The sequence below is a fragment of the Clarias gariepinus genome, chromosome 9 (genome assembly GCF_024256425.1).
Source record: "Clarias gariepinus isolate MV-2021 ecotype Netherlands chromosome 9, CGAR_prim_01v2, whole genome shotgun sequence".
Classification (NCBI taxonomy): Eukaryota; Metazoa; Chordata; class Actinopteri; order Siluriformes; family Clariidae; genus Clarias; species Clarias gariepinus.
In genome coordinates, this window is record NC_071108.1 from 26,125,660 (window position 1) to 26,145,428 (window position 19,769).

At 37.5% G+C, this 19,769-nt stretch overlaps 1 protein-coding gene across 2 annotated transcripts; it reads right to left on the reverse strand.

Moving 5' to 3' along the window:
• Nucleotides 1-1,992: 1,992 nt before the first annotated feature.
• Nucleotides 1,993-19,045, reverse strand: mmp23ba (matrix metallopeptidase 23ba). Of its 2 annotated transcripts, none has more exons than XM_053503429.1 (8): nucleotides 18,663-19,045; nucleotides 11,922-12,061; nucleotides 11,646-11,785; nucleotides 7,797-7,964; nucleotides 6,234-6,398; nucleotides 5,822-5,932; nucleotides 2,655-2,781; nucleotides 1,993-2,479 (listed from the first exon to the last, which is right to left on the reverse strand). In XM_053503429.1, exons 1-8 carry the CDS (start codon nucleotides 18,765-18,767, stop codon nucleotides 2,305-2,307), a joined length of 1,131 nt encoding a protein of 376 aa, XP_053359404.1. In that variant the 5' UTR covers nucleotides 18,768-19,045; the 3' UTR covers nucleotides 1,993-2,304. The 2 variants fall into 2 exon arrangements, with proteins under 2 accessions (XP_053359404.1, XP_053359405.1); XM_053503430.1 differs by having other exon boundaries at nucleotides 11,922-12,057; nucleotides 18,663-18,790.
• Between the last annotated feature and the right edge of the window lie 724 nt (nucleotides 19,046-19,769).

The following is a 19,769-nucleotide window of genomic DNA, read 5'->3' on the forward strand; positions in this document are numbered from 1 at the left end:
TTATGTAACAATCTAAGCAGAAACCTCATTTCCCCACTTGTCTGTTCCAGCTACTCAGCATTCAGTATCACCAGTATACTAATCACCGAGTCTGATCCTCCGTCATCATCTGCACCTGTTTCTCACTGGTTAATGCCTAAAGTTAATGGGTTTTTTTATGCTTGAATGATTAATGGGTCAGGGACTGGAATGAAAATAAGTCTTTGAGGAAGGCTCTTTTGAATGTCTGGCTCTTTGGAAATATTATGAAGAAATCAGGGGTGGCTTAAGCATTGTATACTGACCATGTAATCGATTTTATGAAAATGTCCTGTGTAAAATGCAATGCAGTTTCAACATTTTCAATTTATGAATGTTTTTAATGATTTCCTATCAAGCAAAATGAAAAGTATTATGCGTTTTTAAACAGGTTATTAGGTTATTACATTATCAAAATGTGAACCTATGACATGGCTAATAAACTTCTTGCATCATTTGAATAGTGTGAATGTAGGGTTAAGCCATGTTTTAAATTCTAAGGAATGTTCAAAATGTATACGTACAGCCCACCTAATATAAAATGTTGAATGCACCATATCAAGCTTTACCTTTAGCAGGTGCTTTTGGTAGATGTTAACAAGAATATGGCAAAATTCTATTTGGATATTTGACAACCTTTTTTTTTTATTTGGCAGAATTTTTTGCGTTTAGGTGAATTTGATCTCTTTTTGGAACTGACTGGAATCGTAAACACAGTCCACAAATTTCCCATAGGGTTGGATCCCTAAAATCTTAAAGGTTAACCTGCTTTCTCCATTATGCATCAAATTTGTATGTCTAGTTGGAAGTATTTCCCGTTGGGGGCAAGGGCGGAGTCCCTTTTTTTTTTTTTTTTTTTTTTTTTTTTTTTTTAAACCATTTAGATGATTTGACATCCTAGCTCAATCTATCTTCATTATTCTTTCCAGTTTGTGCAATGCACCTGCAAAACAACCTCCATACCATGATGCTACCAGGACCTTGCTTAACAATGTTCTTGGCATTGGATGCTTTACTGTTACTCTTCCAAACCAAATCAATTTAAAGCTTTCCAACAAAAGGCGTTTTCTTTTGTCCAGGTGCAAACTTCAGTTGAGTCAAACTTGAGATGAAGGGGTCTATTTTGGAGCATGGGCAAAACTCGCTTGAATGTAGACAGTGATGCTGATGTTCCAGTTCATGCCAAGCCTGTGGCTTGATTGTTCCTGGGTCGTTCCTGTCCATCTGTAAGAATTTTCTGTCAGCTGAGGGTGATTGATTGGGTCATCTTTCAAACTCTGGCAACGTGGATACACCTTTCAAAAACTTGCAGTTGTTTAAAAAATGGCTCCAAGAGATATTCCTGACTTGTGTAAATCTACCATCCTCTTTTTTTAGATCAGCATTGAGCACACTGGACTTTCCCTGTTGAGTGCTGTCAAACAAACCTTTTTCTACACTGACAGAGAAGCTACTCAATCTAACAGGAAATTGAGACGGATTGGACTGAAAACCCCTTTGGACTTTTAGCACAGTTTAACCCCTTTGGACTCTTAGCACAAGTTAATTTCAAGCCTGTATGTATACTTTTGGTGGGTCAGTGGTAGATCTCTCGTCTACTTTGCGGAAGGCCTGAATTCGATTCCCAGCCAATACCCATCCAGCATAAAACCTGTGCAGATCAGTTGGTCCGTTGTTTTGACTCCTCAACGGGAACAGCCGAAAGACTAATGACGTGTATACTTTTGATAATGTATTATTTTGATAGCAGGAAACTTTAAATAAATATACATTTGTGATCCAAATTCCAAAGTAATATTTGAAAGCCTAATGTTCTCATGACACGTTATAAGTCTAAAATATAAAATTTTAAATGCAGCTGCATGTAAAACTGCTGCGTCAGGCAATCTATTCAAAATTTTGTTTTAGTTTTTTCACTAAATGAACCACAATAATGGAGAAAAGCCAGAACTTTTACATAATCCTTTTTTTTTTTATTCAGCACCTAAGGAAACAAATTTATGAAAAACAAAAAAACCCTGACATCAAAACACTGATAGCTTTATGTATGAATGTAGAGGAATATGTGCCCAAGTACGTGAGGTTCCATGGTGCTTTAGTGAATTTAAACCTTTGGTTGCATGTCATTTTGTTCTCCTTTTCCTCATATACAGCATTGATCACAGACTTTTTTTTATTATTATTTTGCTGAGGATAAGACAGTGGCAGAGAAACTGGAGCACTTGTTGTGGACAAAACCAGTCTGTGGTTTCTGTCAGTACTGTATCATATTGTGGCTTAGCGTCTTCAGAAGCGCACTCTGAGCTTCCACGAATAGGTTGTCAAGATCTTGTTCTTCTTTCTAACGATGCAGGTGTACGTACCCTCGTTTATGGCATTAGCCACGATACTAATGTGATCCTCCTTCAGGGTGATGTAGCCAGGGTGAGAGTACTCCAGCAGCTCACCGTCTTTATACCAGCTATAAAGATCAGAGTGGTAAAGTTTAGTGGATTATTATTATAACGAATGAAAAAAAAATTTTTTTATTAATATTTTTTTAACCTTCCAAACTTCATCAGTACAATCCGGTCATGCTGGACTGCTGTTCAGTCCAAATAATAATAATAATAATAATTAAAAAAAAGAGCACCCACTCCACTTTTCCTTGCTTTGCAGCAATTTTCTTTCCACAGCGGAAGGTAAGTTTCCTTCCCTCAGCAACCAGCTTCTGTTTGGTCCGTGGTGGCTTCGGAGTTGGGGCGATGGTAGGAAAAGGGAAGTCTGTTCGAGCATAATGACAACTTCAATTCAAAGAACTGATACGTGATACTGCAGTGTCTGTATTTAAAAACAGTTTACCGAATTCATCTTCACATCCTGAAGCCTGATCTGGTTTCTCAAGGTTTGAACCAAAAAAGTGCGACCACAGACGATGTTTACTTGGAGTTCTGAAGATGAATGATTATGTCAGCTGCATTGTTGGATACAGAAATTTCTGGAAACTAGCTTCCTTTAACTCATCATAACCTCAAACGTTTTGGTTCTGCGCCATGCAGTGTTGATCGTGCATCCAAAACCCGCAAGCCACATTCTGGGACTTCAGTGACTTGTAATTATGCAAAACACGTTCCCTGGAAGACCGAATTTTAACCTGACTGCAATGAGAACCAGAATAGGAACGAAAATTTCTTCCAAGCGATCTAAATGTCAGCTTTTCACAGCTTCTCTGTGTGTTCTCCTACGATACAGACCTGTCTCGAAAAAATGTTTGGGTCGCTTTATTCACCTGTCAGCGCTATGAGATCTTAACTTTATTCAATTCTTAAAAGGAATGGATGGTAGTTATTGAGAAAATCACTGTTTATCTGAAATGGTATGTATTGGTCTGCTTGTTTTTTTCCATGAAAAACAAATGTCCATTTGAGGACAAATTTGGGCAAATTGTCCAATGTCCATTTATTTATTTATTTTTTTGTTTTCTGTTTAACTGACATGTTAGGAGTTACATCATCTAATTGGAAACATCAATTTGAAAGTATCATTTCAGACACTCTTGAACTTTGCATCTGGCTAAATTAACCCTCAACACTTTAACACTTAATCCTTTCCTTTTTTCCATCCTTTATTATTCTGTTAGGTGTTTAGTACAAGTTAATCCAACTACCAACCCAGCGGTGGTTCAACTATGCTGATTTGAAACTCAACTTGTTAAACAATACTGTATGTCTGGGGAGCAGAGACAAACACTTCCTTCTAAACCATGTAAAATATAAGAATATTTAAGAATATATTTCTTAACTTGTATAATAAAATAACTACTACCAGTTTATAAAAGGCTTGTTTTAGACGGAGCAATGTTTCAAACTTGCCATGAGAAACGCACATCAGACCAACACTTTCCATGAAGAGTGTGTTTAAGACACGCCGTTTACTAGCCAACATTTCCTGTTTGGCTAGAAATATAAGTGGGCCTTGGGTCTATTCTCTTCATACGCTTCCTGGCAAAAAAAAAAAAAAACACTTTAAGATTTAATTCAAGCACTTTTAGCTTTGACTACAGCACACAGTGTGGTGGCCAGTTCATGTGTAAAAATGATTCCTCATGTTCCCAGAACCACTCTTTAATAATTTGAGTCCTGGAATATGCCAGGAAAGGAAAAAAAAGAAAAACTCCATAGGTGTGATAACCTGGTCATTCAGTACATCAGCTGACTTCATTTTGGACCTGACCAACTGAGGCAACCTCAGATCTTAACACTCCTCCTGAGGCTTGTGGTCACTATGCATGATGTGCACTTCCCTTCTTCCCCTGATGCACCCATCGCTCTTTAATAGGGTCAATCTGCACTCATCATTGCTCCAACGTCCAATCTTTATGCTTCCTAGCAAATTTATGGGCCTTTGTCTAATTAGTATCACTAACAAGTGTTTTTTTTATGGCCATACAGCTGTTTAGTCCCAATCCTGAATTCTCATCAAATTGTGTGCGTATGGAAATGCTCTTACTTTCATTATTTAACATGGCTGTCTTTTACTGTTGATAAAACTCATAAAACTAACAAAGCTAGGATATACAAAGAATAAAGAATTTTACTTAACTTAAAACTGAACTTAAATTACCCATATTCATGATTTCTTTTCCCAACCATATTTACTCCACAAAGTTGGTGGTTCTTAATAGGTTATTAACCCAGTTGCAGTAAACCTCAAATTACTTCATTAATTTTATGCCAATAATTTGACCCTTTTGAAACTATGACCTTTTTTTGGCTAGAGTTGGTTATCACTATTGGCTTGCACTTTCAAGGTCTGGGTTTGATTCCTGGCCAGGCTCAAATCCCATCTCTGTGTGCATGGAGTTGCATGTTCTCCCCATACTTGGTGAGTTTCCTCCAGATACTCCAGTTTACTCCCACATTCCAAAAACATGTAGGTTAGGTTAATTAATGTTTCCAAATTGCCTGTAGTGTGTGACTGAGTGTGTGTATATGTGTTTGTGTGCCCTGTGATGGATTGGCACCCTGTCCAGGGTGTACCCTGCCTTGTGCCCTAAGCCTTATGGGATAGGCTCCAGGTCCCCGCAACCCTGAATACAGGATAAAGCGGTATAGAAGATGAGTGAATGAGTAAAACTGTCCTGGTCCAAATGTAAAAAGTGACATGCAGGGGTGGAAAATCTCCCGAGTAATTACTAGAGCTGTGAAGTCTAGACAGACCATTAATTATCGATTCGATTTGATCTAACAGCACTAATGTTCTGATTTGTCTCATGCAGTCATGTACAGGTGTACAGTACAGGTTTTTAAAGTATTAAAAGTATTTAATGTGTAATTCAAATGCCCATAAACTCAAGATAAAACGGACAACTTTTACAAAATGTGACTATTTGTAGAGGATGCAAGGAATTCATTAATTTTAGCCTATTTAACATTTGTAAGTTTACCTAAATAATTTCAATCGATTCTGAATTGAAAACCGATTAATGATTTAATTAATTGAACCAACCGACTAAAAAATTTAATAAACTGAATTAATTGCAGAGCTTTAGTAATTATGTACTTATAAAAAAGTTGCTACTTTTTAAATGTACTAAAATTTTGCCTGATGAACTTAAATGTCATGTGAAAAGAACAATCAATTTCAGTATTTTACTGTTCATATTGATGAATAATGTGGAGTAGACTACCAATTAATTCATTAATCAAACATACAATATTGCAGAGAAATCAATATTTATAATTAACATTTGCTTCTAGACTTTGGCACAACCAGTGTAGCTAACAGGTTTTTTTTTCCCCACAGATGAAAAAAAAACTCTTACTGTAACAGAAGTCACAGCTGAGAGGGCAGTGCTTTTGCATGAGTTTTCTTTTGCTTTCGCAGTAGCCTTTCTTGGCCCAAGCGGGACAGATAAATAATCTATCCAAACATCCTGCAGGCAGAGATAGAAGAATTAGAAAGACAGGGAAAGATGGACAAGAAAGCGACGGAGATCATGTAAATAGAGCCTTAGAAATTCCAAAGTAGATGGAAGGCTTTACATAAACTCTTGCTGACTGACTTTAAAAGAATCTAGAGAATTTGTTTTAAGCACTTTTCTGAGAACATTAAGAGTCGGTTTCCTCGAAATTATTACTAAGCACTGAATCAGCATGCATTTTACAAGTCCCTGTCTTGGCTAACCTATCTCACTGGTCCTCTATTAAATGAAACCAGCTGTTCTATCTGCGCACCATACAGTCGTTGGAGTCCCCAGACGTCGTCTTGCGTTATGAGTTTGCGACCAGTCAGCGTTGCGTTGAGATGCATTATGGCCGTCGGGTTCTGCGAGTGCATCAGACCCAGGGCGTGACCAATCTCATGAGCTGCAACATGCACCAGGTCAGTCAGCCAGACCCCTGCTCAAAGAATAATCACATACACACACACTCATGTAAGGTCTAAATTATATTCTGGCTGTGTTAGTGCTATTTAGGGCAATGTACAGTACAGTTGCACATTTAGACATTCGTTTAGCTAATAATGTGGCAGCAGCACAAAGTGCATACTGTTGTGCGAGTCCTGGTAGTCAAGAACAGGAACCCAAGGCTATCTGGGTGTTCCTGGTAAAGTGGCTGGTAAGTGTACTATATTTACACTCAAGGTTGCTTTATAGTAAGAGATATTAAACATTTGGATATGATTACAATAACCTGAACACTTTTAGATGTTGTACAGTGCCTTAAAGGGACAAACCAAAGGCTTCTATATTTAATCAGTTTTCTTTTCAAGTATATTATGGTCTATTATACAACAGTTAATTCTGACCAAGTAATCTGTTTGGATGAGATGCATTCCAGGAGTGCTGATATAGAGTACAACAACAACACTTTATATATCACACTAATAATTGTTAATCACACTAACTTTCGGGTGCCAGATTAACGCTATATTGCAAATATGCTCATCGTTTGTGTTGCTTAGCAAGAGGTCAAATCCTGGTGCAGAACTATTTGTGTGTGGGTGGAGCCCAATAATGAATTAATTAAACAAACAAATCATAATCTGTTGATAATAAATGTTTGTGGAACTGTTGTATAAAAGCAATATTACAATCAGGGTCTGGCTGTTATATTAGCATGGCTGTGATATCCTCGGCCACATTACAGCTGTGCTGATATTCAGTACAACAGCACGGCCTTGCATGTGGTATTGCTTGATTATCTTTGTGATTAGACTAATCTTCTCATCAGTCAAAATGACATTCAGACAATAATAATAGACTTGCCGATGATGGTGTTTATTTTGACCTCTTATGACCCAGGTTCTTAAAGAAACATTAATTAGTCAAGCTCTGAATTGTTGTCCAAATGCCTCTGGCTCAAATTCAGTATAGAACGCTTTGATGTTTTTCCATCATGAGCATATTAACTGCTACGTGATCCCTGGGCTGGGATTACAGACTTGTTTAAGTTTAGTCACTCTTGTCTCCCAGTGACATTTCCAGCATTTACGCCTTCTCCAAAAGAGTCTTTCCTAAATCCACACATTCAAGATGTGGAAAAACAGCAATCATGCCACACACTCAGTGATTTCAGGCTCCTTTAGTTATCAATGTTTAATCTTTTCCTACTGGGGATAATTGGCTTGTGCTGTAAATGCAGCATTTACAAGAAATCTTGATTTAAAAAAAAAAAAAAGAAAATCTGGGATAAATTCTGGTCCAGTTGCTGACTTGAACTCAGAAGTCCAAACACAGGCCAGACAGAGAATGAGAACTGAGATTGATGTATGTGGGGAAGCTCGAAATCACTCACCTTTCTTCCAGCTGAAGCGCATGTTCCCCAAAATCCAGTATTCATCATCATCAAAATGGATCTCTCCGGTAGAAGGGAAGAAAGCATGTGCCAGTTCACCTGTGATGCCATCAAAACAGTGATGCAGGTAGGACTTCAGACAATCTGTGTGATTTACTGGGTAGAAGCCTGCCGAAAGGAACGGAGAGCTTGTTAACATATCTCTTTATCAGACCGTTGAATATATATATGATTGACCATGGATCAACACAAGGCACTCTTCAAAGGCTCTAAGGTGCATAAATTCCAGTAGTCCTCACTTGTAGGCTATGAATAGATTTTTTTCTCCTAGAAGTCCACATACATGGAAGACAGCTCTAATTTCTCTGGCGTACATTTTTCAAATCCCCAGTTTATTCGGCTCAGAATGTCCCAAGTGTTGCCAAACATTTATTAAAACCGCTGAAAGAAACCATTTGGGGTACGTATTGTTTTTATTAGAATTTTCATGTTGATAGGTTTTTATTGTATGTGGCAGAAAAGTGAGCTGAATTTACAGTGCATTTCCTCAATAATTTAAAATGTACTTAATCTGGAAGAAATCCATGTATCAAAATTATCAAAACACAGGTTTGTTTGTTTTTCTGTGATTTTAAAGTCTGTTTAAACCCAACTTCACTGAAAAAAACATGCCACTTATCTCTTAAGTTCTATTTACTACAACTACTTTTGACCTATAAAAAAAATTAAGAAGTTTACATTTTCATTTTGGATTATCAGCATCCTCCACACGTCTCATTTTCTAGCTATAAGTAATTTTTCTGTCATTTGTGGCATCAAGACATCATCGTTTGTCTACTGTCTCAAATTTATTTTACTTCATGATATTTTCTGTTCCCTTTAAGCCATGTAACCATTTTAATGATGACGAGGCTGCATGAGCATTGTGGGCATTTTGAAAGCTGGTGTCTGATTACAAGTGGAAATAATTTGACTTATATCTAATCCAAAATCATGATAAAATCATTAAAAAGCATAGTAGCATTTACACATTTTCAGGCAGACTGACTGCTCTTGCCAATGTGTTTTGTTATTCTGGCTCCTTACCTGATGTGATCTGGCAGAAAAGTCAAGGCAAACTAACCTACCTAAAAATTTCCATGTCATTTTGGCTAAATATGTGCTTGCTTTCTTAAAGTAAGTGTAAGTATACTACTGGCAGAAAAATGGGCAAAACCCTGATTTATTTATTTATTTTTGTTACTTTGAGTCATTTTTGGCTTTTTTTTTTCCTGCCCAAAAAAGTTTAGGTTTTTTTTCCCCCTTCTCTCAGACTGCCACATATATTTACATATTTAGTTAATGTCATTTCGTTTAAGTCTGGTGCAAATCATTTCGACTTCATTTGTCTAAACATAATTAGGGCCAGTAGTGGCTATGGTTCTGTGGCTGGAGAATTTGAAACTCACAGCTTGTAGACCGTTGAGCAAGGCTCTTAACCCTCATGTAAAAAAGGCATTATGCCTCTTTTGTCAGGCTTGCATTCAGGATTTTTGTGCCAGGCCACAAGTATTTTGACATTCTAACAAATAGTACGACAACAAAGTTGTGGCACAAAATCTGCACTTCATCCACTGTTCCGTCATTTAGTTATTTAGGGCTCTTTCAAATGAATGGAACTAATTATACCCTGTTCAGTTGTGTTTGGTTGTGATAGTTTCCAGACATAATATGTTAACAAATGATGTCTGCAATCAAGGCCAGAAATTTTGGTGAACTAAATTAAAACCTGGATTAAATCTGGTTTACTATTCTGGTGGGTTTTTACAAACTACCCTGCTTTCATTTCTTAAATGACACTATATCATGATTTTTTTTAACATACACAGTATAAAATTATATACAGTATTTTTTTTTAATGTGCAAAGAGCAAAGATGGGTTCTTTAAATGGATCTGGATGACCTCTTAATCAAAGAGCGTTTAAGTATATTAATGGATAAACACTTTAAAACCACAGGTTTTGAAAATGTTTCATAAATTATACATAAACCTAAAGTCATTTTAGAAGTTTATATACACTTAGGGTAAAGTCATTAAAGGTTTTTTTTGTTGTTGTTTAATTAATTAATTATTTTTTTTACCACTCCACAGATTTCATGTTAACAAACTTTTCAAACTATTGTTTACAATATTATTTAACTTACAGTTCACTATATCACAATTATAATGGGACAAATGTTTGCATACACTCAGTGTCTATTAACTGCTGGAAAAATTCCAGAAAATTATGTCATGACATTATAAGGCTCGAATTGGCTAATTGACATCATTTGAGTCAAGTGGACCTGTGGATGTACACTGCCTGGCCAAAAAAGTTGCCTATGGGTAGGGTCAAATTATTGGGCTACGTCAAGTAAAGACAACAACTAAGGAGATTTGACAATACTGGAACTGGGTTAAGAACTCTTCAACACATTATCAATACCTGGAAGGATGTGCTGAACTGTCAAGTTTGTGAGAGAATTGTGGTCATGAATAGAGATCACTTTGAAATTGCATGGTATAAAAAATCAACGTAAGAGCATTTCCATATAAACACAATGTGATGTGAACTAAACATTTTTGTGTACAGTACATAGGAAAAACTATTGTTAGGAAGACTCGTCAAAAAAAAGGCTTTAGTTTGTTTGTGAGCAAAGAAACTGGACTTTAAAGCAATGGAAAAAGGTCATGTGGTGTACTGAGTCCAGACTGAACCTTTTCCAGAGCGATGGGTGCATCAGGGGAAAAAGGGGAAACATCATGCATAGTGACAACTGTACAAGCCTCTGGAGGCAGCGTTATGATCTGGGTTTGCTTCAGTTGGCCAGGTCTAGGCTCAGCAACATCATGTGGCAATAAACTATAAACATAGACTTTAATGACCTGAATGCATTGAATAACCAGGTTATCACATCTACAGAGTTTTTCTTCACTAACTCATATTGTAAAAGAGCGGTTTTGGGAGCATCAGGAATCATTTTCACACATGACCTGGCCACTGCATTGTGTGCTGTAATCAAAGCTAAAGGTAACTGAATAAAATATTGGAGTGTGCAACTTTTTTTTTTGGCCAGGCAGTGTATTTTAAAACCTACCTTCAAACTCAGTGCATTTTAGTTTGACATAATGAGAAAATTAAAATAAATCAACCAAGACCTCAGAAAAAAAGTTTTTGGACCTCTACAAATCTGGAGTTTGGTTCATCCTTGGGAGGAATTTGCAAATGCCTGAAGGCAGCATGCTCATCTGTGCAAACAATACTACACAAGGATAAACAGAATGGGACCACGAGGCCGCCATTCTGTCTCCTAGAGATGACTTAAAGACAACAAAGTCTAGGTATTGGCGTGAGCCTGACCTCAATCCAATAGAAAATTTGCAGACAGAATTGAAAAAGCGTGTGCAAGCAAGGAGGACAAAAATGATTACAAACTAGACTCAGGTACACCGAGTTCCATCAGGAGGGAATAGGCTAAAATCACAGAAGCTTGTAGAAGGGGACCTGAAACATTCGACCCAAGTTAAACAATTTAAAGTCAATATTACCAAAGAAGCTTACTAACTAAAGTGTATGTAAGCTTCTGACTCAATGGGAATGTGATGAAAGAAATAAAAGATGAAAAATCTCTCTACTACCATTTTGACATTGAAATGTGAAAAATTTTGTTGGCTAAGATGTATGTAAAAGATGTATATTGCAAATGTTTGTCATCACTGGTAATTCTCTGCTGAATTCATTCAGTCTCCTCATTATGTACCTTGATTATGTAGTTCTAACTTTGCTTTAATACGCGCAGCGTCGTTAATATGAAAGTCCACGCTCATACCGATTTTGATGTCAGCCTCTTCGTCAGCAGGGACCTCTCTAAAGCTGAAAGGTGACACGTCACCCCACATGGCAAAGGCCTTGGCGATCCCCCTGCGTGTGTCACTGGCGTTCATCAGGTTCCTCGGGAATGACAGCAGTCTACAGCAAGAATTATACATATATAAACAGTACATTTAAAGTATATTCTGTTGTCGTTATTCGACAGGCGTGCAAATAATAAAGACAGAATAATGCCTTGAACACTTTTAAACAAATAAACAAACACCATTCGTACTTGTAGGTTAGCTTGAATTTGTCCCATTTCAGTTTCTCGGGGGTCAAAGTGTACCGCTTGTTCCTGGAAAGGTGAAGTACATGGGACCGGGCATCCTTGCGGATCCCAATAATCAAGAAGCCAGACATGTGAGCTTCTTCCTTGGACAAAAAAAACTCAGATTAGGTGAATGGCTAAATTTGCACATTTTTGCTCCAATATTCGTGCTTCGTCTCCTGATATAGTTTTAATAGTACCACTCCTATGATAGCGTCAATGTTTCTCATTACTACGCAGAAGCACATCTTGAAGGGCTTAGTCAAATAGATTTGAATTTGAAACGTGCAAACAGACGGACGATTGATTTAAATAAGTTACACAACCCTCACTGTTGTGAAAGATTTATGTGGACAGGAGAGAGAAAGAGAGAGAAAAAATGAAATCATTCCTTTGGGGATTTAATCTAAGTGTTGACTAACCAAAGTGACAACTCATTTTTATAAATGAAGTATCAATGTGTATAATAATGTATTATGAAACTTGCAGTGGCCTCATTAAAAGTATATCAGATTCTGCGGAGGAGTCTGTAATATTTCGTTGTATTCATAAAAAACTGTTATCCGATATCTCCATGTGTATTATATAATTATGCAATTAGTTTTTTTCTGATCCCCTTAAGACAATACGTCAGGAATAAAACACTATTACAAGAAACTAATCAGAAGTTATTTGGCATGAAGTGGAGCTGCTGTTCCTACCATGAAGTTGATTACTTTCTTATAACAGCATGTTCTGACAAATATGGCAAATTTCCCAATATGTTATTTAAGAATGCAACCTTTTTTAACACTTTGGTATAACATGGAGTGTCCATGAAACAACTGTGTTCTTATACTGTGACAACATCTTAAATTAATTAATTAAATATTATATAACAAACATCATTGAGGTAGGCAATTTCTATACATACAGTATTTTTAAAAATATTTTAAGCTTAACTGTAAATGACTTGAAGCTAATGAAGCAAAAAGTGATCTGCTTGAAATGTTACTGTACACCTGCGAAACATTGTAAAGACATGTTGGAAGACTTTCAGCTGACTGTAACAAAGGGCTGATGGTTCTATGGAGCCCTTCATTGGTTCTATTTCCTAATATGTAAACAAACCAATAGCCTGATTTTAATCCACCACAACCCAGACCAGGCAATTTCTAAGGATGAATAAATCAATATGTTTGTTCATATGTTTATGGACAAAGTTTGAGGGTAGTCCAAGTCAAACATAGTCAGAAAACCAATTGACGTTGACATTCCAAGCATAGTACGGTGATTAAATTTTTACTATAGATAAGAATCTAATCACTGTACTGTTTTTTTAATGAAACGGTATAAAGAAGACTGTACGTGCGTAAAAGGCGATAGCGGCCGGGGGTGGCAACAATCAGCAAGTGAAACACCTGAACTATGAAAATGGATGGATTACTTGTACACACAATCATTCATAAGTTTGGAGTTGCCACATCCCCGTACAGTCCTGACCTCTCACTCCAAGCCATTTTCTAATGTTTGAACTATTAAAGGAGTTCCTGGGAGGCCAGACTTTCAGATATGATCATAGAAAACTTTCGACCTTGATATAATCCAAGCACTAGTGAAGTACTGGCATAAGTGCATTAGTGTAGCAGGGGATTATATAGAGAATTAAAGGTAATTTTTACTCTCATAACTGTTATTATTTGGCACAATCAAAAGTCCTGGTTTGACTCGAAAAACATTTTTTCGTAGTACGTAAAAATATGCACTAGTATTCAGTTATAACAAATGTATACAACATGAATTAATGAATGATTTTTTTCATTAATGCCTGATGAGTTTGAAATAATATGACAACAGAGCTTTATCACTCGGTTCACACACAGAAGCAGCATGCATTAAACAGGAGCTTCACTGACTCTCCAAGGTGGACATGGCAACCCAGCACATGATGAAGCTTGACTTGTCTTTGAGGCAGCCAACACTAGCCGTGCTGCTGTAACGAAAGACATTCATAAAGAATACTGCTACAAGTCAAACATCTAGTGCAGAATTACAACCTCTGCCGTTAGCATGCATGTTTGAAATGGTGCTCTACACGTGGGTCTTATGTAACTATCCGAGGATGACAGTTGAAAATTTGGGTGGCTTTGTCATTTCACGAGTTGGAAAGCGTAACTTTGGAACAAGCAGAGGAAATAAAAATTTTTTGATCACAGTGCTCTATTGGAATCATCCCCACTACTGTCTCTCACACTTGCAATAGTTATTCTATAAAAGCCAATCAATCATTTGTCTTTTTTTTAAAATACTAAGCAGGTACAAATGCACAAAAAAATAACCGTTTTTCTTTTATATATATTTTGCAGGAAATTCTTTTTTTTTTATGTGTGTAGAAAGTGAAGTAAGAGCTCCTTTGTTCGGTAACTGTATCCATCTTGAGTCCTATTAAGTTGTGTATGAAGAAGATTTAAACTACTGCAAACGTAACCTAATACTGAAACTCCTCTACGCTGGGACACACATCATGCACAACAGCAAGCCAACAAGTGTCTGGGTTAAAAGTTTACAGACTTGGAAAGAAATGTCAAGTTCTTCCACATTTTATGAAGAACGTCAAGCTCATTGTCTAGGTGAAGACTAACACAGAAACAACATCTAAATGTGTTGCAATATGCAGTGATGAACTTTCCATTATGTTAATCCCCAGGTCAATAGAACCCATCTGGATTTCTTGTAGAAACTGATAACAGCAGTTTATAGAAAAAGAGAGAAGACAGACAGCTTTTTTTTTTTTTTGGGCCAGTATAGGAGAGGAGACATTCCTGAGTGGAAACAGTCCCAAAACAGGCCATGTAGCCTGGCTCTCTATCACATGCTTTTTCAGGCTTGTTGTTCTAAGCTGCACTCTTGGCAGACGTCTTCTCTTTTTTTCAAAAGAAAGTCAACGGAAAATGACATCTGTAGTCCAAGGCGAGCGTGGCAGTGTCAGACCCACAAACGATGGCAAGTCTGCTTTAGAGGATCAACTTGATCACAAAAAATGTCGTATGCCTCGGGTTTATTTTTATGTATCATCCAGACTAATTGTGCCTTTTTCTGCATGGATTGAAGAGCGAAACAATTAGCAGAAGTTTGTACGTCAAACTAATAATAAGACTAGGCGAGGAGTCGAAACCAATGTGGTCTTCTGCAGTTGTGGGACCAAGATCCAATGGACAGTTTCCTCGGACCTTCTGACCTTACTTATCGAGTAATTCATTAAATGACATTTTTTATTTTAATTTTTTCTGTCTAAACCTGGAAACTATGTGTAAAAATTCAATTCTGAAATACTTAAACCAGCCTATTTTGCTTAGAAACAGATCAAGTTGCTAGCCTGTACCTGCTGCTGCTGACGGGTGTTCCTATGAAAGTGGTCCGTCAATGTACAGTATACGCATTTCAAAAGATATTTGGTTAAATAAAGACATTGACTTTTTTTGGGGTTGTCATAGGAGTGATACGATGCAAGTATTGGTGGGACAATCATTGATTATGGTCGATGATCGGTTGATTTCCTGTGCATTTCAAACGACTGATTATGAAAAATAACCATCATTTGTAATACATAAAAAATCCCAAATGTGCCATGCCTTTGACAGCTGTGTCATGTTTGTAACATTAATACACTGCCTGGGCCACTCCATCACAATTGGAGCCCAATGAGCCCTGGCATTTTTATCTTGAAAGAAAAACACCACTGATGAAAAAACCTGGTCATTCAGTAGATTCAATTAGTCAAGTGATCTCATTGGCTTAGGCAGATGATGTTGCTAAACCTAGACATGACCAACAGAAGCAACCCCAGATCATAAGGCTGCCCATCACGCTTGTATGGTAGGCACTCTACGTGATGGGTGCATCGCTTCATCCACCTCTCTTCTTACCCTGATGCACTCATCACTCTGGAACAGGATAAATCTGGACTCGTTAGACCACATGACCTTTTTCCAATGCTCCACAGTCCATTCATTATTCTTTGTCTTTTTATTCCCAATAAGCCTCACTGAAAAGTGTTTTTTCTTAAGGTTACACAGCTGTTTAGCCCCAATCCCTTGAGTTCTCTTTGCATTTTTATATGGAAATGTTCTTCCTTTCACTATTGAACACAGCTGTGATTTCTACTTGATTTGATTTCGCTAAGTGTTTATTTGATCTCCCATCAGGCTTATTCAGGATGGTTTTTTTGACTCAAATTCTTTCTCGAAAATGAGTTTCACCACTATCCCTCCAGGTTTTAATGTTATTGACCCAATTTTAGTAGTTTCAGCAATCTCCTTAGTTGTTTTCTTTTCTTGATGCAGGCCAATAATTTGTACCTTCGGAAACGGAGTAACATCTTTGCCAACATCTTTGCCATTTCTACAGGAAATGTCTTCCGAAATGAAAATTAAGAAATGAAAAGCTACTCAGTGCATCAGTTAGGGTTTAACAACTTGTTGGCACCTGATCCATATGAAACACTGCAGTAATTATCCAATGGAAGCCTCTTACTTATTTGCTTTGTTAACTCCAGGTAGTGACTTTTTGGCGGGCAGTGTATATATTAAGTAATAGGTGCTTGTGCGAGTAATCCTAGTTGATGTGTGTATGTGTGGGTAATGTACTTTGGGTGTAATAACAGTGAATGGTCGTGGGATTGATTTACAAAAAACACAACGAGTGCAAGAAGCACTGTACTGTGCAGTTTATTTGATTATTAATCAATCATTGACTGGTTTATTTAAACAGAAGTCACCATGACTTATTAATATATAACAACCACATTGTGATAGGATTCTTAACCCAATTTCAGATGCATGTTTTTTTTTTCATTATATCTAGTCAACATAAGAAAAGCTCTTCTCAGACACCACCCAACAAGCCTATATTTAGCTTATAAAAGTTTTTTTTTTTTTTTTTTTACTCCTAACAGTGAATTAAAGCTTGGTATTAAAGTAACAGAGTCTTGGCATTTGCTGCTCGCATGAATCCATGAATAGCGCAGCTACTTCACAGACCCTCCTGTCACAAACTTTGCCAGGAACCACTAAACCTGAACCTGACATTACACTTGACTCGTGCAGTGTTTACTGTCACAGTTCTCGTGCAAAATTGCTCAGCTCATCATCTGCAAAAGTCTTTCCATATGGACCTGACAGACTTGACTTTTTTCCCCCGGTTTGTTGAGTTTAAACTAGTTTATTGCAAAAGTCAAAAAGGTTCAGTTTACATGGTTTTTATGGTGTCTAGCTAAAAAAGAAAAAGCTTTTTGTGCAGAATTTAAATTATAAGATATAATTGAGTAAGAGCTTTTTCCTATAAATTTCCCAATAATAAAAATACTCTGCATTTGTTTCCAGCACATCAGGTACAACAGTGACTCTGTTGGTTAGAATCCTAAATCTCCAAATCACATACCACATTAAAGGTCCCTAAAGGTTCACTTTTTTACTATTCTCCAAATGCCCTGTTTTAGTGTCTAGACTGGTGAACGGGCCACTTCATAACTCTCACACCTCAGTATTGCCATTAAAAAAAAAAACTTTACCCCCCCAAAAAATGTATATATATTATTATTATTATTGCTTCTCTTATTATCACTTACAGAAGTAGGGGAAGGAGGAGGAAGATGAGTAGCCTATTTTGCACATTCCATTCCACATATTTCATATATTTGAATACTTTTCTACATCTTAATATTGTTCATTCTCTATATTAACATTGTTCGTACATCACTCGATCTGAACATCCTATATTTGTCTTTTTTTGTACCTTTTTTATATTGCTCACATTTAGAACATGTAATCACTCATCTTCTATACTGCTTTATCCTGTAATGGACGCAATCCATCACAGGGCACACACACGCTCATTCACACACAACAGGCAAATTGGAAATGCCAGTCAGGCTAATCTGCATGTCTTTTGACTGTGGGAGGAAACCGGAGTACCCAGAGGAAACCCTTCAAGCACAGGGAGAACATGCAATCTCCATGTACACAGACCCAAGACGGGAATAGAACCCGTACCCTGCAAAGTGCAAGTGCTAACCACTAGACCACTGTTCCACCACATTCGTAATCAGATCTATGCGAATCCTATCTCTTGTTCCATATTTATTGCTTGCTTGACGATCACTAAATCTGATGATGATGATTACATCTATTCCTTATTCTTCATTGAAACAAATATTAAATATTTGGGCAATTAAATTTTAGAGATAATTTTGCAAATATTTTACATTTTAAAATTCTCTTTAAACCTTAATTTCTGGTTAAACACGTTTCTTGTTACTAGTTTAAGTGATGTAGAGCGCGCGTGAGTAATTCATTTAACGCTAAGGTAAACCAATTAATTATGAAATCTCGCGAGAAGACCAGGATAACGGGAACTGTATAAAATATAGGCTATAGAATTTCATTAAAACAATTGAAAGTAAAACAAAAGTACAGGCCCGAGCTGCGAATTTGATTTATTTTATTTTAGCATGATAAAAAGTATCCTGGATATACTAAATTAATTTAACTCAATAAATTAGAGATTATTTCAGCCAATCCATCAATAAAAGACTACTATTTTCCTGCGCTGTAAGTAGTGTCTAGGGGATATGACGCGGTTTAGGACGCTGCAGCTGAGATGTCATTGACCCGTTTAAAGCGTTTTTTTTACGGCGAATTACCGCGCAAATCCCAACTCACACCTTACCTCAACCGTCCAGACAGGAAAAGCTGCGGCTTGCTGCTGCATGGCCGCTAAAAACACGCCGAGCAGCCCGACAGCCAGAGCCAGCTCTTCCTTTCCCCGCACCATGTCTCCGTCCAGAAGTGTACCCGCAAACAGCACGTGCTCAGTTTCTCCACCATCTATTAATCTTTCACGCCTCTGCTTTCCATCTGAGCTGCGAGGCTGTCCGACGTCCTGCTGGAGCGCTCGAGTGTTTTCAACGCTTCTCCTCACTCAGCTCGATGCGAGTGGCTGTGCTCCAAACTGAGGAGCTGCACTTTTTCCTTTTTTTCCCCCCTTTGGACTCTTCAACACACCTCCGCGGTCTCACATTTCCCCAACTGAGATCAGAAGTATTTGGAAAGGAAAGCAGCTGTGGACTACTACACTGAAGTCCAGCCAGGCAGGGATGGCAGGTTTATCAAGATTTAAGTCTGTAACATAGTTTCAATCTGTGCTATAACTTAATAAAGAGAACTAACTAAAAAACTGTCACTTTTGTCTCCAAAGCAATTTATTGGGTGGTGTGTACAACCTGAAATATTAATAAAGAATGATATAACTATATATTCGGTTCGATTTCTACCTCGACTCTGTGTGCATGGAGTTTGCATGTTCTCCCCGTGCTTGTTACTTAAAAAAATTTAAGAAAACGTTTTTGTAGCAAACTGAGTTTATTATATTTCCAGGACAGGAACTCGAGCAGCAGCAACTTCACACTGTCTTTACACAAACACCGTGAGTGTAACACTACTGACACCTAGTGGTCAGATTAGTACTGGCAACTCAAATACATTCTGTCACTACACTTGGTGGGTTTCCTCCAAGTGCTCCGGTTTTCTCCCACACTCCGAAGACAAGCCGCTTGGGCTAATTGGCATTCCTAAATTGCATGTACTCTGTGTGTGTGTGCGCCCTGCAATGGATTTGCACCCCATCCAGCGGGTACCTGCTTTGTGCCCTAATTCTCCTGGCATAGGCTCCAGGCTGTCCGTCAACCTGTATAGGAGTGTAGATGATTAGTGAGTGAGTGGGTTTGATGATCTCAATTACTTAAGCGTGGCAAAAAAGTCATAAATCAAGAGGGGG